General features: G+C 42.5%; 2 protein-coding genes across 2 annotated transcripts; both read right to left on the reverse strand.

Annotated features, from left to right (window-relative positions):
- Positions 1 to 1613: 1613 nt before the first annotated feature.
- Positions 1614 to 5177, reverse strand: COQ7 (coenzyme Q7, hydroxylase). The gene is made up of 6 exons (XM_056503609.1): positions 5086 to 5177; positions 4734 to 4921; positions 4226 to 4340; positions 3988 to 4127; positions 2838 to 2906; positions 1614 to 2185 (listed from the first exon to the last, which is right to left on the reverse strand). The coding sequence occupies exons 1-6, from the start codon at positions 5162 to 5164 to the stop codon at positions 2108 to 2110; spliced, it is 669 nt and encodes a 222-aa protein (XP_056359584.1). The 5' UTR covers positions 5165 to 5177; the 3' UTR covers positions 1614 to 2107.
- Positions 5178 to 5616: 439 nt separating this feature from the next.
- TMC7 (transmembrane channel like 7) lies at positions 5617 to 20303 on the reverse strand. Its single transcript, XM_056503440.1, has 16 exons — positions 20140 to 20303; positions 19783 to 20023; positions 17541 to 17689; positions 17020 to 17187; positions 16756 to 16841; positions 16107 to 16252; positions 15427 to 15574; positions 13838 to 14008; positions 12245 to 12402; positions 11281 to 11398; positions 10545 to 10642; positions 10046 to 10229; positions 9123 to 9253; positions 8698 to 8853; positions 7867 to 7945; positions 5617 to 6731 (listed from the first exon to the last, which is right to left on the reverse strand). The coding sequence occupies exons 1-16, from the start codon at positions 20189 to 20191 to the stop codon at positions 6672 to 6674; spliced, it is 2145 nt and encodes a 714-aa protein (XP_056359415.1). The 5' UTR covers positions 20192 to 20303; the 3' UTR covers positions 5617 to 6671.
- Between the last annotated feature and the right edge of the window lie 4 nt (positions 20304 to 20307).

Raw genomic sequence — 20307 nt, forward strand, 5'->3', positions numbered from 1 at the left:
ACTTGTATAAGCTATATGCTTTGGCCTCTGCCTGCTGGGATGGATGGCATTACTCAGCTCAGTTCTGCCTCAACTCAAAAAAGTAACTACAGCCTTGCAGCAGCTGTACAATAGAATTGTACAGCACTAAGCACCTCTTGTTCTTTTGTAACCTTTTACGACTTTTTTAGCCTTTCAAAATCTGAAACAGGTTTTTAAACGAAAAAACCTCCCTTTTCCATGAGAAAAATGAAAAGCAACTCCATTTTCTATGTAAAACAGCAACAAAAAAAAGTAAACTGCCAGTGAGCAGGAAAATGCACAAGCTTTAGAAGTGGCAGAACAGCCCACCCACACTTGAATGGATGGGTAGAAATCTGCTCCATTAGAGAATGAACAAATCCTGCTCAGGAGCATAAAGCAGATTTGATCTCTCAGTTCACATTTCATGCTTGCAGCTGGAGACAGTGTTACTGCCTGATATCCTCTAATGTGCAGGATGTGCTCAGCTGCTGAGGACAAAGAACTCTCTATGAGCACTTTCAATTACAGCAGATATGACCAAACACAGGCCTCACATGGCAATTTCTTGGTATTTGATGTTCCAGCCCTTGGCCAAACGAAATACATTTAACATGAGATTTGTCTCTCAAAAGCTGCTGCCCCAAGTGAGCAGTGTGTGATGGTCTCAGGGGTCTCACATCTTGGACAATCACATGAGCTTGTCTCTCTGTCACTGGCCAATCCTGCCACTGCTGAACAGCACTGCAGACATCCTCAGAGAACCTCAGCAACCACAGCCTTGGAGAATACAAGGCTTCAGCTGAGAACCAGCTCTAGGAAACCCCCACAGATGCCTTGTCCAGCTTTCAACCCTGATGTAATGGCTGAAAGAGCAGCAACTGCCTGGTTCAGTTTCCAGTTTATGTCACAAGACCATTGTACCTATGGGCATGCAGTGTGCAGCTCTGAGTCAAAAACACCATGCCCTGCCCTCCCTCCCCTGCCATAATGCACTTAGAAAGGTGCCATCCCATGCTACCCCTGGTATGAAAGGCCTTACAATGGACTACTCATCCAGCAATCTTTTCTCTTTCTTTTACTCAATTACCAAAAACTTACACAACTGCACTGCACAAGCTTCCAGCCCCACTTGCTACTCCTCTAACCACTTTAATCATTCTTTTGTGCTGATTCCTCTTTCCTCCAAATTACCTGGGAATTTTCCACATGCATATTGAATATTTTAGAGAAATTAAGGCAAGAAATCTGCTGAATGTAAGTTTTGCTCAGAGAACTGGTGAAATTAGGGAAGATATTGCATTAGTGTAATAAGATGGACCTTCAGTAAACTTGAGTTTTCATGCCCACTGCTCACAACTGTATGGAGCTCAGGCAAGTCAAGTGAGACTCCCTTATGGCAGGGATCAATTCCTTACATGCTCAGGTAAAAGAAAATGCAAGCCAAACAAACACAAGAAAATATCAAACAACAACAAAAATATCCCCACCACCAAAAAAACCCCAAACCAACAAAAAACCCAAACACAGTAAATAAAATTCTATTTAAAGAATTTGGAACTGTGCCTGAAAAAAAGCCCACCCCAAAACACAAAGAAGTCCTTAAGTAAAACTGGTCTTATAATAACAATTTTTATTCAAGATGGACAAAAATAAATATTTACTATTACTTCATTCACCCTGAAAATAGAAAAAATATTCTTCTTTGTCAGTATTATTTTAAAATAAGCTGCTCCAGCTTATTTCAAGTCACATAAATTTGAAGGCAACAGAAAATGTAGTTATTTCTGTGTGTGTGCATCCATACACAAATATTGTACATATAAACCATGTATATACATATTTGCTGCCACCTTGTGAACAGTCTTTGAACAGGGAGGTCTGGTTCACACAGACTCACTCAATTCTGCCACCTTTATTCACATTTAGCTCAACTGACTTTAATTATAGATACTTTTAAAATGGGGATTCAATGTGACAAAGGATGGCTGAATCAAGTGCTTAGTGCAGAAAAATTTAAAAGGCTGAACAAAATAGCTGAGTCCTCCACAATTTCCATATGCTTTTATGTCCCAATTTATTGCCATGATTATTATAGAAAATATAACTAAATTCTTTCTGATAAAAATATTGCAGCTTTGCATCCAAGTTGTATGGCTGTCTTCAAAACAGAATAAGCTGGTGTCTGTAAAAAGAATAAAAGATTAATACATCTACTGAAGTGTTTTGCTTGAGCCAGATTGTGATAAGGAATAGTAAGCACAATTAAAAAAAAAAATCAAAGTAAAAACACATGCATAAGAAAACCCCACCTGTAGTTGCAGTCTAATCTATCCTAGAGAAAATTAAATTAAAATTTATCAACTTTTCAGAATATTTCCATTTCTCCACAAATGTAAGTCAAGAGAAAAAAATAGGAGAAGAAGTCACACATTCCATAGAGTATCCAAGGGTGCACAGAATTTAGTTTAGTATTTCACACTTCCTAATAAGATGATGCCTCAAGTTCCCAGCACTGGGAATGTATGTATGGATAGCACTTACTAGCCTAGCTTCAAAAATATCTAATTTAAACTGAAATTCAAAGAAAATCTAAAAATTTGCAGAGGACACCTCTTAGGAAAAAAAATCAAAACACTGTAACACTTGACATTAATTTCAACAGATTCAGTTCTGCTCTAGAAAAATGAAAGGACATCCTTATTTGTATCTTTGGGAAAGAGTATCAGGAGCCTTATTTTCTGCTTCTCAAAGAACCACCCCCCAATGCCTAAGTGAGGAAGTAAGAGCAGCACATCCACATGCTCAGTGACATCACTCATCAACATTCTACTCACAGCTTCTGCATCGTGCTCCAGCCCAATGTCGTGGTGCTCCTGCTCCTCGTCCCGGAACTGCTTTATTACCTTGAAAAACAGCAGCTACTGAGCCCTCTCTGCAGAGAAACCAAGGCAGCCAGCACACAAAAACACATGTTGTTGTGCATTGTGTGCACCACAGCAAGCCAGGGTCTCTCAAAAACTTCTCAAAGGTCTGAACTTCCAATTCAGCAAGAAGGGAATTATTTACAGCATTCCCCTATCCTGAAGTTCTTCTAGTGGTCTCCAAAGAAGTTTTTGAGTTCAAGCTGCTGTTTAATTAATATATCACTACCTTTTTCACTGTTTCAAAAAATCTATAGTCACAGTAACTTTTAACACTGACTAGTTTCACACCCCCACATTATTCTGACAATTTGAATACAGGAATTAAGGTCCCTGCCTTGCCAATCAGTAAGAGTGTTCCCCTAAGCTAACCAGGCTTTTGTCCATTCTAGCATACTCCAAAGAACAACTGTTTGTCTTTTAATTTTTCAGCTAGGACCAAAAGGTTTAGAGGATTTTCTCCTTGCTTAATGAAGAGCTCAGCACTCACAGACACCTGGGCACTGTCCCTGCCCAACAGGTTTGCATTGCTTTTGGTGTCCTTGCTAGTTCTCCTCATATTAGCACTGTGAATAAACTCACTGCCTGGATTTCTTCTCTTTATTTTGTGCCATCTCTGTCTGTTTCATTACATCATTATCTTCAGGATATTTCCCTCGTACATGTCAGCACAACCCTGGTTACTTCACATACAATTTCTGTAACAATAGGATACATTGGAATAATCAGATTTTGCTACATGTTACACTATGCACAACTGAACACACTGGTTGCCAGCAAGGCTCGAAATGAACCAGTTTCATACGGAAAGGAAACACTGCTTTACTGAAAGCATGCTGAAGATAATCCATCATATGTATTAATTTTGGTGCTTGATCAATTTAGTGCTGCTGAAGGAAAAAGCATCCCTTTATTTTAATAGTTTCTGCCGACTTCAGCATTCTAAGTGACAGAACAAAAAGATCCACTGCAAATTCTAAAAGCATATTATTTTAAAAAGACTAAATCACATTGAATAATTCAGTAAATTCATTAAAACTACTTTTAAGTCATGGTTAAGTACCTGCAATAGTTCTTTGTACTTTTCTGGATCCTCCTCTATCAGAGTTCGGATCTGGTTGTTGTAGTGCTCTGATATACTCTCTTCCACAGCCACTGTGCAAGCCATTGCACCCTTCTTCCCAAGCAAAGCACTTCCAGCCCCTGGCATTGGGGTGCCAGACACAATACAATGAAAACAAATAATTTAACAAACTGAAAAACCCCACAAAATAACAACAACAGTAATTATATGAACTCACCTAAAACAAAACCTGCTACATTCCAGAAAGGCAACAGAACAGTAGGTCGAACTCTATATGCAACCATGAGCTCATTGAACTTTTTCAGGTGGTCTTTTTCTTGATTCCACATTTGCTGCAAAAGAGTCAGATCACACAGAAGCATAAAACCACAAGAGGTAAACATTTCTAATAAAACTAATAAAAACCAGAAGAGCTCAGGCCACATATAATGTGATAGCTGAGAAAATACTGTAAAACCACAAAGAAGAAATGGTGCAGAAAGGTGCAGATCATTATAAAAAGGAGAGACGAGGATAGTTATAAGAACTATAAGTTAAAAATAGGACAATTCTACAGTAACTGTAGAATCGGTAACCCGCTTACCAAGTAGTCCCATACTCTATAAACCCGCACGTTTGGAAATGCTTAGAAAAAGCTGGACAATAATTCTGCCATGAATGCGTCACACCCGGCCGCTGTAAATTAAATTGAAATTAAGCGAAGCATCGCTCCTGGGCGCGCTGACCTGGATGACAGGCCCCACGCTGGACCTGCCCAGCACGGCCATTTGCCCCGCATAGATGCGGTTGGCCCCGAACTCCCCCGCATGGTCCACGCGGATGATGCGGTCTATGACGGGCTTGTTGATGTCCTGCGCCCCCCGCGTGCTGCACAGCCTGAGGGGAGCGGCCCCGCCGGGCACGGGCCGCGGACCTGCGGAGACACAAAGGTGACGCGAGGTGACGCTCCCAGCCGCGGAGCCGAACGGCCTGAGGGGCGGGCAGGGAGCGGGGCAGGGAGCGGGGCAGGGAGCGGGGCAGGGAGCGGGGCAGGGAGCGGGGCAGGGAGCGGGGCAGGGAGCGGGGCAGGGCCCGTACCCGGCCCGCAGCGGAGGGACCGGCGCTGCCACAGCGAGCACCGCACAGCCGGAACCGCGGCCGCCGCCATCGCGCTCATCACGTCATCACCGCGCGCCGCGCCCCCGCCCTATCACCATCCTGATTGGCCCGGAGTCGCCATCGCATTGGTCAGCACAGTTGTCAATCAAAGCCCGCGTCCTGGTTGCTATGGGAATGGGGGCGGGAACTCCTGTGGGCGGGAACTCCTGAGGGCGGGAACTCCTGAGGGGGGCAGTACACTCTGAACCGCCTGAACAATTTCACGTTTACAGTGGCCTTGATTTCATCTATCTCACCTCACGTCACACGGTAACAGCTCTGCATTGAGCCTAGTAATAACATCTCACACGCATCAAATTCAAAACCATGTTTCCAGGAAGTTGGACAGGAGCAAGCGAACAAAAGTAAGCATGGAAGGATTTTAAGGACTGGCAGCTGATTTGTGAACCCTTCAAAAAGCAGAAAGGCTTTTGTTCCTCAGCCACAGGGAGCGGGCAGCGTGAGGCGGGGTGGTAAAAAAATACCGTTTATTGAATGGTCATTTCTTTCAAATGAGCACAGAAAACATTCCACAACATTATATAAATAGGATAGTGTCTCACATTGAGAGAGGACTAATGCACATTTCAAAACCAGCAACGCGGTTTTGTACAGAAAATCCTTAACCACAATCTTTAAATAAAGGACTGAGTTAGTAGCCCACAGGGACACACGGGCCCAGCGGCTCAGGTAAGATAGGAAAGTGAAATTAAAATGTACTGACACACAGTATTGCCAACCAATAATTTAACTGAAATATTCACATTTTAGAACACATAGAACAGTAGTCAAGATGTTCATACAAGGATAAAACACAAATAATAATGACTTAAAACAATAAAACAAAACCAGGAAAGGGCTCTCCAGACCAGCGAGGCTGGTGCCCCAGCAGAGCTGTGCCTGCTGGCTTCTTCCTGCTCCCAGTGTTTATTCAGACCTCTTCTTTATCAGCTTGTTTTCTCTGAACCATTTTGTGACCAGTTATCCAGTGTTCAACTGCTCTTGAAGTAGCAAACCCTTACCTCTAAAAATATTTAGAAAACTGATTTCAAACCCATTCCATATTTTCTTACCAAAATACTTCCATATGTACTTCTTTTTTTTAAAATCAAAGCAAATGAAAGGCATTGAAAACATGTAAAACCATACCTTTCCCCTCTCTTGTGATTCTTACAGCATAATTTGTAAAAACAGTACAAAAGACCTTCAGTTCTGATCATATTTTACCCAAACATCCCTGAAAAAATAGGGATGTAACAAATCCCAACAACCCTGAAGGTGTATCAGAGTTAAAGTGTCCTTTTTTGAACAGCTCTACCACAGTATAAATCAGATGAATTTCCAAGTTTTGGAAACCTTAAGCACCACCAGCTTAATCAAGAAAGACTCAGACCACAAGCACCCATTTCTTAGACCAGTCCCAGCGTGCCAGTCAGCTTCTGTTTTTAGAAGCTGCAAATGCTTCTGCTGTTATCTTGTTGCTCTGGGAGTTTCAGGAAGTCAAGTTCTTTTGGCTTGCGTGGTTTTCAAGGATACCTCTGAGCTTCTGCTATCTTTCTGATCAGGAACATCTTGTCACGACTCTCCTGGAAAGACACAATAACAAGTACACTCCACATGAACAGTGTTAATACAAGTCAGCTAGAACAGCTCCTTTCTTCATTAAATAGCTGCACTCACTACATTGTGCTCCCCCAGCACACTCTCAACTGCCTGAACAATTTCAAGTTTATAATGGCCTTGGTTTCATTTATCTCACCTCACAGTTCTGCATTGAGCCTAGTAAAAACATCTCACATGTATAAAATTTAAAAACATGTTTCCATGAAGTTGAACAGGAGTAAGCAAATAAAAGTAAGCATGGCAGAATTTTAAGAATTGGCAGCTGATTTGGGAACCCTTCAAAAAGCAGGAAGGCTTTTGTTCCTAAATTCCTCACTCCTAAAAAAATCTCCCCCAGTAGTGTTTTTCTGCACATAGGTTGTTAAATGCCATATCTAAAAGCACAAATCAAGAAATGGGCTATTTAATAAGAAGGTGAGAAGTCTTATTAGTGAGGCTGAGTTCTGACTCCAGCAGTTTGTCAGATCACAGCACACAAATGCTGCCAAACCTGGAAGTGGCTTTTGATGGCCACAAAGCAGCATTTCTGCACTGGCACCCTTCTCCAAAAGGCTGATTAGTGTGAACTGTTCCACTTGCAGCACCTGCTCAGGCTGCTCTGGGCCTACACTCAAGAACAAGAGCAGAAAAGATGCAGTAGAAATACAAGCCTGGAAAGAAGGGTAGGGGGTTGGGTGCCTGTTTGTGAGGGCAGAGAAGGAAACAAAAGTGAAGGTTGTGCAAGATGGTGGAGGAGACAGGAAACACAGGATTCAGGTTCTTCTTTGGCAGAAAAAAACCCCATACAGATAAGTGGATTTAAACAAGGCAACAGATGAAAAAGAGGGACACAGCTTCTCAGGGGAGTATCTCCTGTATGTGTGCTGCCTGATATAACCAGACCTTGTTGCAGCTGCAGCTGGTACCCAAGAAAAATCAACTCCACTGAGAAATACCACAATGCTTTGGTTATTTTTCCTGGGTAATTTGTAAAACATTATTCACTGCAAACACCAAATATCCAGGAGACTATGAATACCAATATTCCTCTGCAAGCCTCATTTCTGTACCCCTAAAGTTCTCTTCATTGTGCCAGTGAAGTGTTGAGTCAGATCTTACCAAAACCAGTTGTTCTCTCAGCTGTTCAACCACTCGTTTGTGGGCTCGAGCCAAGGCAATAACATAGAACATAATGATGCTGTAAACAGACAAAAGGGGAAGACTTGAGATTTCCAATGTACATAATAAGAAAGTTCAGGAGAACACATAAACAAATGGAAGGGCTACAAAAGGAAGGGCTGAGTGGAGTCTAAAACAAGCCACATGGTTTTTCAAGCATAGAGGTTTTAGAAAGCATCAAGTAATAAGGCTCCAAAATTTGCTAACAGTTTAGTTAAACTGATATACAAAAAACTCCATTTAAACTTAATTTAAAAACCCCCCTTTTTATTGGAAGACTGACCAGGCACTGGAACAGTGTTGTGGAGTCTCTGTATCTTTGGAGATATTAAAAATCTAACTGGGTATAGTTTCTGCTCTACCTGACCTTGTTTTGAATAGGAGAGTTGGATTCTACAGGTGACATCCAACCTTAAACATTTTATGATTCTACATTGAATTTCTTCTTACAAGATGACTGTTTGGGGAGTTTTATTTGATTTTTCAGACTAGGATTTGTGGATAGGAATTGTGATCACAAGGCTTACAGCACTAATTTGCAGAGGATTCACAGTTAGCATTTTTGAGAAGGACACTTGAATATGGGATGTGCAAGAGGAAATGGAACAAAGCTGATGAGTGTGAACACATGGGCAAAGACATAAGGGCTGAGGATTCATATGGGTTTTGATGCTTCTGACTACAAATGGAAAATCTGGTTTAATAGATGCTTGGTGTGAGTTCCGTAAGCAAGGAAATGGAGCTGCATAATCAAGTCTCCACAGTACTCACCAAAGGATCACAAAAAAAGGCACTGCAAAGGCTTCTGATGCCATGCCAAAAAGAACCTGCTGCAGACCTATTGGAAACTGAAGTATTGTATCTGGAATAACTTCCCATGAAGTGCTGAAGTTCTTGAACAGGCCACATGCCTTGGAAGAGGGGATACTGTCAAAGAAGCAATAGAAAGATGTTACACCAAAATGTAAAGATAAAATAATCCAGCACAAGCCAAGCACCAGTTTGGTGATGCAGTAAAGGTGCCCTATATGTCTATAAAACTGAAATTTTTGTTTATATGAACTAAGCTATAAGTTTATGTATTACACCCTATATATTTTATTCCATTAATCATTCTAAAACTGTGTGTCTGCTTTTACAGAACTGACAACCTGAGAACAAGTGTCAACTTCACAGAACTCAAAATTGTCACTTACTGTGCTATGCTGACTCCCAGAGGGACAAAAGCCAAGAGGAGCCCAATCAACAGCACCACCAGGAAGAAAAAGTTGGAACTTGATGCCCTTACAGGCCTGGCTGCAGGTTTGCGTGTGTGTATCAAAACAATCTGAAGAGGGAAGGTGAGGAAAGCTGTTATCAGCACATCTGTATAGATATCCATCCAAATATACTTCCCCCAGCAACTGATTTTCCATTCTCAAACATGCCACCAGCTACCACACAACCACCTCCTCTGATGTGCATGGGCTGAGAAGGGCTAAGACAGGATTGCCTCACATTTTGGTAGAAGTCAATGTCTCCTAATTTGTGTAAGAATTTGATCCAGAGGACCTCACACACGTGCACAGAGCCATTTGGTGTATGATCCAAGGCACTGCAGTTGGCTTTGTCCTGCCACATCTTCACTGGATACATCCCCTCCTGCAAGACCTAAAGTAGAGCTAAAGGGAGCTGTGTGGTCACTGGGCAAAAGTTCTGATAGTGAGAAATCACACAAACATCCAACCCAGCTTGGATTTCCCATTCTGCTCCCAAATTTTTAGGAGTTTTGCACTGTTTTGTCCAATTCTAAGCTGTGTTGCTAGCAAATAGATTACTGCAGGAAAGTGTTATAAACTAGCTTTGTTACACAAAATTCTGTTCTTTAAAAAAAAGACAAATAATTTGAGAAGTAATAATTGAAATGTGACTTTGCTTGATTTCAAAGCAAAATTCTACCTTCTGTTAAAAGCACAAAGCCTTATTGAAAAAGGAATATCATTGGCTTGTTCCATCTACTGTACCCACAGGTGGTTTTAGATTTTTTTGCTGGTTTTAGATCACCTGCATATCTATATGCCTGCATTACAAAAACCATAGTGATGTACTCAGTCCTTTATCAACCACATGCCTTCATTACCTTTTTAACATAGAAGATGATGAAGTATTTTATAGTTGCTATTGCAGGGAGAAGTGGTGAAAAGAAGGTTCCAATCCAGCAAATAGTCTGCCCATAAATGATCTCCAGGACATTGTCAGAAATTTCAAATTCCTTATGTCCAAACCATTGAACCAGCTTGCAAGAGCAATGAGTAACTAACAACCTGGAAACAAAGAACACTGTTAGTCCTAAATTGAAGTTGTAGAGATTAGATGCATTCTAACACATTTGAAACACACCAAACTTAGCATTTAAGCATTAGACAACATAACAGAAAATGTCTGAAGAAAAAAGCTCTCAAATATCAAAACATATACAGACATCTGAATAGCAAACAGGTAGAACCACCAGAAATATGTTTATGCTTTATTTTAAAACTAATAATTTGGTTAGAAATATGGGAAATTTAAAGCAAGAAAAATAAAATGTGTTTCATATGTCATTTGTAAAAATATATTTAAAAAGCAGAGATACATACTTTCTGGGGAAGTCCACAAACAGGGCCACAGCAAGAATTACAATAAAATCAAATATCATCAGTTTGTACATTTCCTGCCCAACATCAGATTCCCAGCACTATAAAAACAAGCCAGGAAAAACAAGATTAGCAGTCTAAATAAACAAGTGAGAAATCTGTCTATCACTAAAGCAATAACTGTCTCAGTTAACACCATGAAGTTCAAATGCTATTAAATCAAAGTTCTAAAACATTCAAGTGTTTCAAAGTTCCTGTGCCAAGCTTTTCACTTTTTTTTTTTTTTTTTTTTTTTTTTGTTTTGATTTTGGGGTTTTTCTGTGAAGTGGGGTGGGGGGTGACTGGGTGTGTTTGGTTTGGTTTTGGTGGTTGGGGGTTTTTTGGTTTGTGTTTTTTTTTTTGTTTTTTTTGGTTTTTTTTCCATTTGAGGAAAACCCACTTGCCTTAACACCACAAAAGGCAGTAGCACAATGTCTCCCAAACACAGCTACCTCAGACAATCCTCATGGTGGACAGAAAATCTGTGCTAAGGAATCATCTGCCACTGGATTAATTCTAACCAGAGTTTTACACAAACAAAGCTGTACTGTTTGCACTGAGCAGTGGGAATCCTCACCAGGTACAGCACAAACAGCAACCCCAGGGCTGATACTGAACACCTCCAGACAAGCAACTCTCATGGAAAACAAATCTCTGTTCACAAGCTCAGATGATTAAAGAGCAAGATAAATCTACTTACAGGATAGAGTTTGTAATTGTATCCACAGGGTTCACACTTGTCACTAGCACAGTCCGAGATCTGACTCCACAGCGAGAACAAGAGAACGCCAATATTGGCCAAGCGCACGAAGACACACCTGGAAAAAAGGCAAAACCTAACTCCAAACATGCCAAAAAACAGCCATGTTTACACTTGGCTCACCTTGTGCAGGAGTCCAAAGATGCCTTAAAACAAAAAAGGGTCATGCAGACCTTTACAAGCCAGCCAGCCTGATAATAAACACATTTCTTTCCTTATTAGTAAGTTAAAATTGCTTTTCACCTTCCCAGCTTTAGGCTACAGTCCCTTGTTTCTTTTCTCAGGAGTGTTTCTATATTAGTCACTTCAGTTGCAGATCTCAATGCTGCAATGGGTTGCAATTCCCTAAGGCACAGTTCTGTGTGCAGCATTTCCATTTCATGTAGCTGCAGGCCTTCTAAGGCACTTGGCCAAATGAGAAATACAAAGCATGAACTTGCAGAGTTCAGGTGTTTCAATCCAGATCTTAAGCTGCCAAATACCAGCTCTTACACTGAACTATCTTTTACCTCAAAACTTTTAACTTCTGCCTTGAGCAAAGCTGTGCTTCAGTCACTGCTGTACACACACTGTTGCTCATTCAGGGAACTGCTGCATGCAAAGCAGTGAATCCACAGCTCTGCAGCCACAAGTTCTTTACTGACTATTCAAGTTGAAGATGTCCAGACCACACAGCTAAATGGGACCAAGAGAAAAACTTGGACACTGAGATGATTGCACTGCACTGTCATCAAAACAAATTGTTCCCAGATTTAAAGTTTCCAACTAAACATTGGCCAAACAATGCCTCCTTGGTTTCCAGTGCCAACCTCTACTTCTTGATGCTTCAATGTTTACAATACATATACAGCCTACCAAGAACAAGCTGTTGAGACATCCAAGGCCACAATAAAAATATCTTTACCTCAAGAGTGTCAGCTTGATTTCAAAGGCTGGTGTGTAGTCTTCAAATCTGATCAGAAATGAGAAGATCAGAGGAGCAATGAAGTTGGCCAGTGTGATCACCATGGAAGGTAAATACTGCACTAAGAGATTAACCTGGGAGTTTGCATTGTCAACGTCCTGCAGAAGAGATGAGAGAAACATAATGCCCAGAGAAACACACCTTCCTGAGCATGCTGTCTCCAACTACACAGCAGCCTGCTTTGTCCAGGATTCAGGCAGCACCTTTTTCTCTGTCTTCATCCTCCACTGACATTTGCACCAGGCAACAGGAGTCAACACCAGGTATAATGTGAATGGCAGACCCAAGGCTGATTCTGAATACCTCTAGACAAGCAAGTTTCACAGAAAACAAATCTCTATTCTTTATACAAGCCTGATCACTGCTCTCTCTGCAGTTTGCTGCTACACACCCTTGCTTTCTCCTGGTCTTTTCACCAGGAACTCCCTCCCCTTCCAGGGAAGAGTATTTCTGTGCTTCCTCAAAGCTTCTGTTTAAAGAGGTTCAACTCACCAAGGTTTGTGTCTGACTGTTGCTAACCAGCGCCAAAGCTACCAGGTTTTACAACTATTCCAACTTCAATTTATTCTTACTGGTGCCAAGCAGCTTCCCTGACTTTCCTACCCCCCTGACTAGCTCCTCTAACTGCTCATTAAGCCAAGGTCAAGATATCAACCCTTATTCAGTGTTATTCAGTGTTGTGTGGTCCTTTTCTCTGCCCTCAATCAATAACTCTGACACAAAAACTCATTTAGTCTCCATGTCCTGCTTCTGTCTGTGCAATCCTGGCAGTTTACAGAAGTTCAGTTAGGTCCACCATGAGCACAACTTTCCTTGTGAACAGCTAAGTCCATCACACCAGCAACTTACACAGGGGAGAGAAAAATGATGGTCCCCATTTCTAATAGATTAATCAATCCCTGGGGTCCTACAGAGAAGTCAATTCTTTTGTGAAGGTGTCACAACCAAAATCTTGTCTGCTTTGTTCTGCTTCTGAACCACTCTTTCCATCTGCTGGAGGTGAAACCCACCCAATCTGTTTCTGCTAGTGACGCAAGAACCTTTGCTTCTGAAAACTGCTCTGTTCAAAGCCTTCCTGTTTCCCCACACAGAGGTAACTCAAGCCACAAGACAGATCATAATCTTCACTCTGCCTTCCCCTGAAGTGCATTTTTGCATTTTTGACAGGAACCAGATCACGTGAAACTGATCATGAAACAGCTCAGCCCTCCCAGCCAGTTCACTGCCCAGACCCAGCAGATCACAGTGAGGTGAGCACAGTTACAAGGGAAGGCTGGTGAGGCTGATCCTCTTGTCAGCTCCAAGGCAATCAACACTGAAGCCTCTGCAGCAATGGAAGACATTACTGAGGAGGCTTTTTTGGCAAATGATTCTTAATCTTTCTTGTTCTCATCTACTAAAAAAATTGTAAGTCTGTAGAAAGCATTTTCAGATGTCTGCTATATTAAGATACTTGACTCTTTCACAATAGTTCCTCTTGCTGTAATCACCAGCTTTCACCAAATCTGTCCTAGTGTCATTTCTTATACTCACATTGGAGCTTTCTTGAGAGAAGACAGTTACTCTATAAATAGAGTAAAAACATCCTGATAAAATGGCAATGACAATTATATTTATAAATATTCTCAGAGAGTAGATGCGTAACTTTTCTTCCATTGTTCTCTCAGCTATTTTTTGCTTCAGTTTTTCTTCCTGCAAGTCTGTCTACAAAGAAGAGGAAAAAGAGATGTTGATTTTTGGTGCAGCATACAACATTTAACACCATGTCTTCTACCCCTGAGAAGTGCAAATGTGTAGCCTATTCTAGGAGAGTCACTCCAGCCCCCACCCAAGCACACAGAACTGAGTGTCTTTGACAAAACAGGTCCATGCAGGAATGGAAGCCCCTGTGTGCTCAGCCTCAGCTGAAGGCTCTGTATCCAGAGACAAGTGTCCTGCAATCCTCTTACTCTACTGTATCAGTAACACATTTCCTTGAGGACAGACAGTTTGTTGAGAGAGACTGATATCAGTTCTATACTAAACTCTGAAATGGGTAAACCAGTCACTCATCTCACTACTTCTGCAGGTAAGTAACTGGCCCTTATCACTATGGCTCAAAATTCCTTCTACTCTCTGTGAAGGAAAATTGAGGGATGGCACTGAAAGAATGAAAGACAGTCTTGAGCAGCTTGTCATGTAAACTTGGTGTATTTCACCTTAACTGACATAAAGATACAGTGAAGAATAATTTAACCTGGGCAAACTCACATAACACCCATATGAGTGTATTTTCTGAGGATTTATGCCCATCAAACAGTATTAAGGGGCTAGCTCTTCTAAGATGTGTGTTCTGAAGGCAAAAGTGTAGCATGCAAAGGAGATTCCAATTCTATGGTGAAAAAAGATGGCTCTGAACTTCACTAGTGCAGAAGGCTACTCACTGTAACTTATGAAATCTGTAATTACTGCTTTGTGGTTTGAAGTGGAAGCATGTTCTCAAAGGTAATTTTTTTACTACACAAATCTCTGCTTCCAGAGAGCAAAAAGAAGCTCCTTGTTTTACCAAAAGAGCCTTTCAGATTCTTTTCAGAGCTTTATGGTTTGGAAAATCTGTAGCTGCATCAGCATTTTGTATGTGCATGTGTGCCAAAGACACCTAGGGAAAATCTTTCTGTATCTTCTTACTACAACAATAATCTCAAACAGTGCAAAGAGCACCATCTGGATTTTATTTCTCCCCAAACTACTGCTTACTGCACTGCATGCTTAAACCCCAGGACACTCAAACTAATCCCTGCAGGGTTTTGCCTACAGCTGGGACAGCTTTTCCTGTTGGACTATGCAGAACTAACACAGGAAGCAGGACTGGAGTGTGAGGAAGAGGCAGATAAGACAAGCAGCTAACAGGCTGGCGTGGGTCCCCAGTGCCTGGGGGAAGGGCCAGCAACATCCATACCAACTCTTCTCATGTTGCACTCCAGCCACCTAGAAAGCACGCAAGAGGATGTGGGCTGCACCCCCAAAACGAGGGATTTCAATCCTTCTTAACTTGATTCCATTATCTGCAGAATTACACACATCTCTTTTCCTAGCCATCTAAGCTGTATGAAACCATAATCACAAAAAGACAAGTTACTGACCTGGAGCTCGTATTGCAAGCTGCGGTATTTCAGCCGGGCTGCACTGGGATCTGTGATGCAGAAGTCCCAGCCCGCAAAGACTTTGTTACAGTAACTCTGAAATGGGTCTGCATCGTGCACTAAATTGTGCTTAAAGCCTTCCACAGACCTAGAGAAAAATTAATGAGATGTATTTTATACACAGGAAAAACACACACAAGAAATCTGGCTGATCAAAGACTAAATTACTGCTTCTATGAGCAAACTGTCACCTTTGCTTAGCACAAGCCAGTGTCTAGGACACTGTCAGTGTGAGATTCTGCAGCAGCTGACCCTGATACAGGTTATTCCCACCTGCATTTCATCACAGTCACATCTTCTCACCTCACCCAGACACAGCAGAGGAAGCTGAGATGGTATAAATAAAACTCAACCAAAAAACCCTAAAGAAAATCCTCCAACAAATTCAGTATAGTTGAGGGGCTTTTGCTTGTAGGTATGCATACATATGAAAAACTGATACTTCAAATAGTTTACTCTTTCCCAAGCACACCAAAGGCTACTGTGGCACTGAACCCTTAAGCAAAAGGCTCCCCATTTCCACATCAACAGCTCTAGAACAGGGTATGTTCCCTTCAAGCACAAATACAGTGTAAACTGTGCAAAAAGTAACAGTAAAAAGATAACACCACCATTTTTACCTCTTTACTATCCAGAGGAAACTTAAGGCAAGATAGGCAAATGTAGCCAGCAGGTATGCCAGTGGCAAGTTGTACCTCATGACACTGATCCATACAGCATCTATTGAGTAATAGCCATAAAACAAACTTGTCAATTCAAGGAATCCCTGTGAAAATGAAGTTGAAATAGAATTTGTAAAAGCAGCAACAACTGTCTCATTAAATCCAACTTGGTATTAAGCAATCATTTTGTAAATTTAAAATTAGGGCCCCCAGCAAGCTACAAGTCTATAGCTTCTAAATACTGCCATTGCCTCCACCACACTGTAATGCAGGCACTGTGTGCTTAAAATCCCTCCCCTCTCCAATCAAAGAGCTGCAGGACACAGACACTGGGACCCTACACAGAGAGCACAATAGGCAGTGTGCTCCAGAATAACAAGGGATAGCAGCTGGGGAGGAGAGGCACAGGCTGGCCCGTGAGCAGCCAGGCCTTGTGGTCACTCAGTAAAAGTCAGTTTGAAAACTGCCCTTCCCAGAGATAACATACCCCAGTGATGCATCTGCCTCACTATTTTTCAAAAGTATCAAAGCTTCATTCCACAATTTTTTTTTTTTATTTTAAATGCTATGTGAGACACTTAATTAAAAAAACAAACAAATTACTTACAGTGCCACTGAGCAAATCTTTGAGGTAAGTATAGAAGTAAACAAGTCCCTTATTACCACTAGGTTCATAAACTGTGCAGACATCCTCTGTCAAAAGAAATGCATGAAAAGTCACTCAAATGGTAATGCCCACTGAACTGCAAGATCATGTTAATTCAAACATGTCACACTTATAAAAAGGCTTTTTTTTTTTTCCTGGGAAGTGGAAAAGAAGCTGATGGAAAGGGGGAATCTTACAACAGCTGTACACAGAGAAGATGTTTACCTATGTTCTTTGGAGAAATGTAAGCAATGGTGCTGTTGAATATTCCATATTTAGAAATTATGGTGGGAAGAGTAACAAAACTGAACATCAGGATAAAAATTATAAAGTTCAGCAGGACCAGAAAGCGCAGGAAGGAGAAGTAGGACTGGATGCCAGTACCAAATTTCCCTGGGAATAAAAGAAACAGGTGCCAATAATCAAGATGATAAAACCATTGAAAATACAGAGAGAGCAGATTAATAACACTATTTTCACTGAACTGAAGAAACATTGTTAAAGCTAGTTTTAAGTACTGTGGACGTTCAGCAAGATAACTTGGTGAAATGCAGGGTGGACATATTAATAATTTTTTAAAATATATTTCCTTCTACCATATCATGGATTTTACATTCAGCAATAATATGGAAGAGAGTAACTTCTTAATCACATGTAGTTATATCTGAAACTATGCTCACACAGGTAAAACTGCCAAGAACAGAAGCAACTTTCCAGAGGAGAAATGCACATCAGACAAGAAATACCTTCTATGCTGTGAATATCGTGTCGCCAAAGCACCAGGTAAGATGACAAGCCTTTGATTTCATTGAGTGCTTTTTTCAGTGATTTATTGCTAGTTCTTCTCCACTTCTTCCATCTAGATAAATGTTCTGTTTCAGCCTGTTGAGAGTCCCTAAGAATCCAGAAATACTTGTTACTGAGCACAAGAAATAATTTTTCACTCCATGTAACAGAGTTTAACAGAATGGAGCCTGCCTGCAGCCTTCAGCTAAAGTAACATACACAAACTCTCCCCATCTGATCCTGCTGATAATGGCAATATCACCTTAATTCAAATAGGGCAAGCTCTCTCATGAAAAACACTCACCTCTCTTGGAGGAAAAAACCCCCAACAATTGACAACAATAGCTTATTGAAAAATTTGCTGGAAAGTGCCAATTCAATGAATTTGAGAAAACATTTTTTGCCAACACCTCTGGGGATGCACTGTTCAAATAACTAGCTGCAAACAAACTATGAGAATGTGCCACTATCTGTAACTTTTAACCACTCACTTATGGATTTTCATGCTCTATGAATACATTTGCATTTTAAAAATTGATGCCTGATCAGCAACAGCAAAGGAGAATTCTGAGTGGCTCAGAGTTTTCATTTTGTTGTTTCTTTAAGAAACCTTAAAACCAGACAAAACTTTACAGAAACATAGCTTGAAAATGGACTTGTATGTAACAAATTCTGTTCCAGTCTCTGATGCCACTGAAAAAGGGCAGAAATTAAGTAAATGCCCGTGAGGACATGGTGCTGGGGTACCAAGGTTTCAGTTTTAAAAGACTTGTACTCAACCCTACTCATGTGCCCAAGGGATGCACTGCCATGTATGCTCTGTGTTGCCTGTTTCCTCATCCTGCCAGCATTTTGGCAGGAAATCAAATGAAACCTATACAAACAATCGAACAGGCAGCAGATGACCTCAGCTTTAAGAGCAAATACAGCTCCTCTCAAGAGATTTCATTCTGTGGAAACTACAGGCTGCAGTTTGCAGTGTTTTCCATTCTGCAGAACTGCTGGCCCGTGTTCAGTTTGCATTTTAAATAGAAGCGTGGGCTGCATATTCAGCTACAGAAGTTGAGTGTTCAGCTCCCAGCTCATGCCAAGCACTTTGTGCTGGCAGCTGCTGCACAAATGCAGATCACGGATCTGTAGAAGTGCCAAGAAGCCCCACCAGAATCTCTCCGTGCTAACATGTGTAAACAAGCCTGGGACATTGTAACTCCACTCCTCCTGCAGTTCCTTTTTCTTGAAGAACTGAACTTTAGACACCCAAGTTCAGATAAAAATTCAAGGAGTTGAGCACTTGTCTTTACTATGACCTAGATCTTCTACTGTTTCTTGGGTACAGGCTATAGAGTTAAACTCCAGGTTCAGGCTGTTTGCACTGCTCTCACAATAGAGCAGCTCTTGCTCTCTCTGGAGTACCAGACATTAATTTTACTTCCACCTCTCTCACGGCTCATAACTAGAACTACAATGTACCTGATTTAAAGGTGCAGCTGTTCTCTAACAGTGCAAAACCACATCCTGTATCCTCTGTCCTCAAAGCAGCGTTCAGCCCAGCAGTGAGACATGAGATAACAAGCACTGAAACTCAGGCGGGGCAGAGTAAGGTCTGCAATCCCTCCCTCCGGGGTTATCACCGGGGGGCAGACAGCGCACAGGAAAGAGTCATTTAAAAATGAATGAGGCGGGGGAAGATAAAAAGAAGCAAAGGTCCTGGGAAGCTTCCTATCGACTGTACAGAGCCACAGCAGAGAGAGCACAGCACAAAGTGTAGGAGCTGTGAGCAGACTCAAGAGCAGCAGTACTCGCATAGCAGCGGGGGGTGGGGTGGGGGCGGTGTGTTCATGCAGATAACTCGCAGTGACCCTTGAAAGCACAAAACCCTGGGGGGGAAAAAAGTAACAAAAAAGCAAAACGGAAAACACTGAGAAATCCGTTTGTTTGCTACAGGTATTTCCCAGTTTTGACTAATTTCTTCCAATTCAACCTACTTCTGCCCCCAGTCAGCGACTCCCTCGTGCCAGCCAAGAGCGCTCGGGCACCTTCTTGTCAGAATCACATGCCACAGGATGAAACAAATACAGCCAAACTCAGTTCTGCTACAGCCTAACTCGGTTCTGCTTCAGCCTCCCAGCGCACCTGGGTTGTACTTGGGAAACAGTCATTTAAAAAAAAACCAAACCAAGGAAGAAACGCGTGAAGATTAACCTTATTCTCCTCTTCTCCGCCATGCACTTGGGGTGCTCCCTGGCAGGGCGGTCGGTCGGTTCGCCTCTCTCGGGCAGCAGCGCCCTGCCCGCGGTCCCGATGCTGCGGGCGGTGCTCGGCAGGGCCGGCCGGCGCTCCTGGGAGCCCCCGCGGCGCCTCCGCGCCGACTGGTAACTGGGCAGCTCCTGCAGGAAATCCACAGGTGCGGCTCCGTGCGGCTCCTCGGCAAGGAGAGAGAGTCCTGCGGGGGGAGAGAGAGACAGGGGCTGCGGGTCGGGGGCAGCCGGGACCGCTCCGCTCCGCTCCCGTCCCGTCCCTCCATCCCCCGCCACCTGCGCCCGCTGCCCGCGCCCTCACCGCCTCTGTCCGGCCGCCAGCCCGGCCCCGCCGCGGCCCCCAGCCCGCTCATGGCTGCGGGGAAGCCGCAGCCCCGCTCCGCCGCCGCTGCCGCTGTTTCCGGGCGCCGTGGGGCGGCGGCGGGCGGGGAGAGGAGAGGCTGCGGAGCGGGGCTGCGGGCGGGGAGAG

This window comes from Oenanthe melanoleuca, chromosome 14 (assembly GCF_029582105.1).
Source record: "Oenanthe melanoleuca isolate GR-GAL-2019-014 chromosome 14, OMel1.0, whole genome shotgun sequence".
Taxonomy (NCBI): Eukaryota; Metazoa; Chordata; class Aves; order Passeriformes; family Muscicapidae; genus Oenanthe; species Oenanthe melanoleuca.

What these genes read in the sequence shown, in the direction of transcription:
- COQ7 (XM_056503609.1), bottom strand. Translation starts at nt 5,164, where the DNA reads ATGAGCGCGATGGCGGCGGCCGCGGTTCCGGCTGTGCGGTGCTCGCTG. An exon ending in GCGTGGGGCCTGTCATCCAG is followed by an intron (nt 4,341 to 4,733) that starts GTCAGCGCGCCC and finishes ACTCTTTTGCAG; the next exon opens with CAAATGTGGAATCAAGAAAA. An exon ending in TGGAGCACGATGCAGAAGCT is followed by an intron (nt 2,186 to 2,837) that starts GTGAGTAGAATG and finishes TTCTTTTTACAG; the next exon opens with ACACCAGCTTATTCTGTTTT.
- TMC7 (XM_056503440.1), bottom strand. Translation starts at nt 20,191, where the DNA reads ATGAGCGGGCTGGGGGCCGCGGCGGGGCCGGGCTGGCGGCCGGACAGA. An exon ending in GCGGAGAAGAGGAGAATAAG is followed by an intron (nt 17,690 to 19,782) that starts GTTAATCTTCAC and finishes CTGGATTCTTAG; the next exon opens with GGACTCTCAACAGGCTGAAA. An exon ending in TCTCTCAAGAAAGCTCCAAT is followed by an intron (nt 12,403 to 13,837) that starts GTGAGTATAAGA and finishes TCTCTTCTGCAG; the next exon opens with GACGTTGACAATGCAAACTC.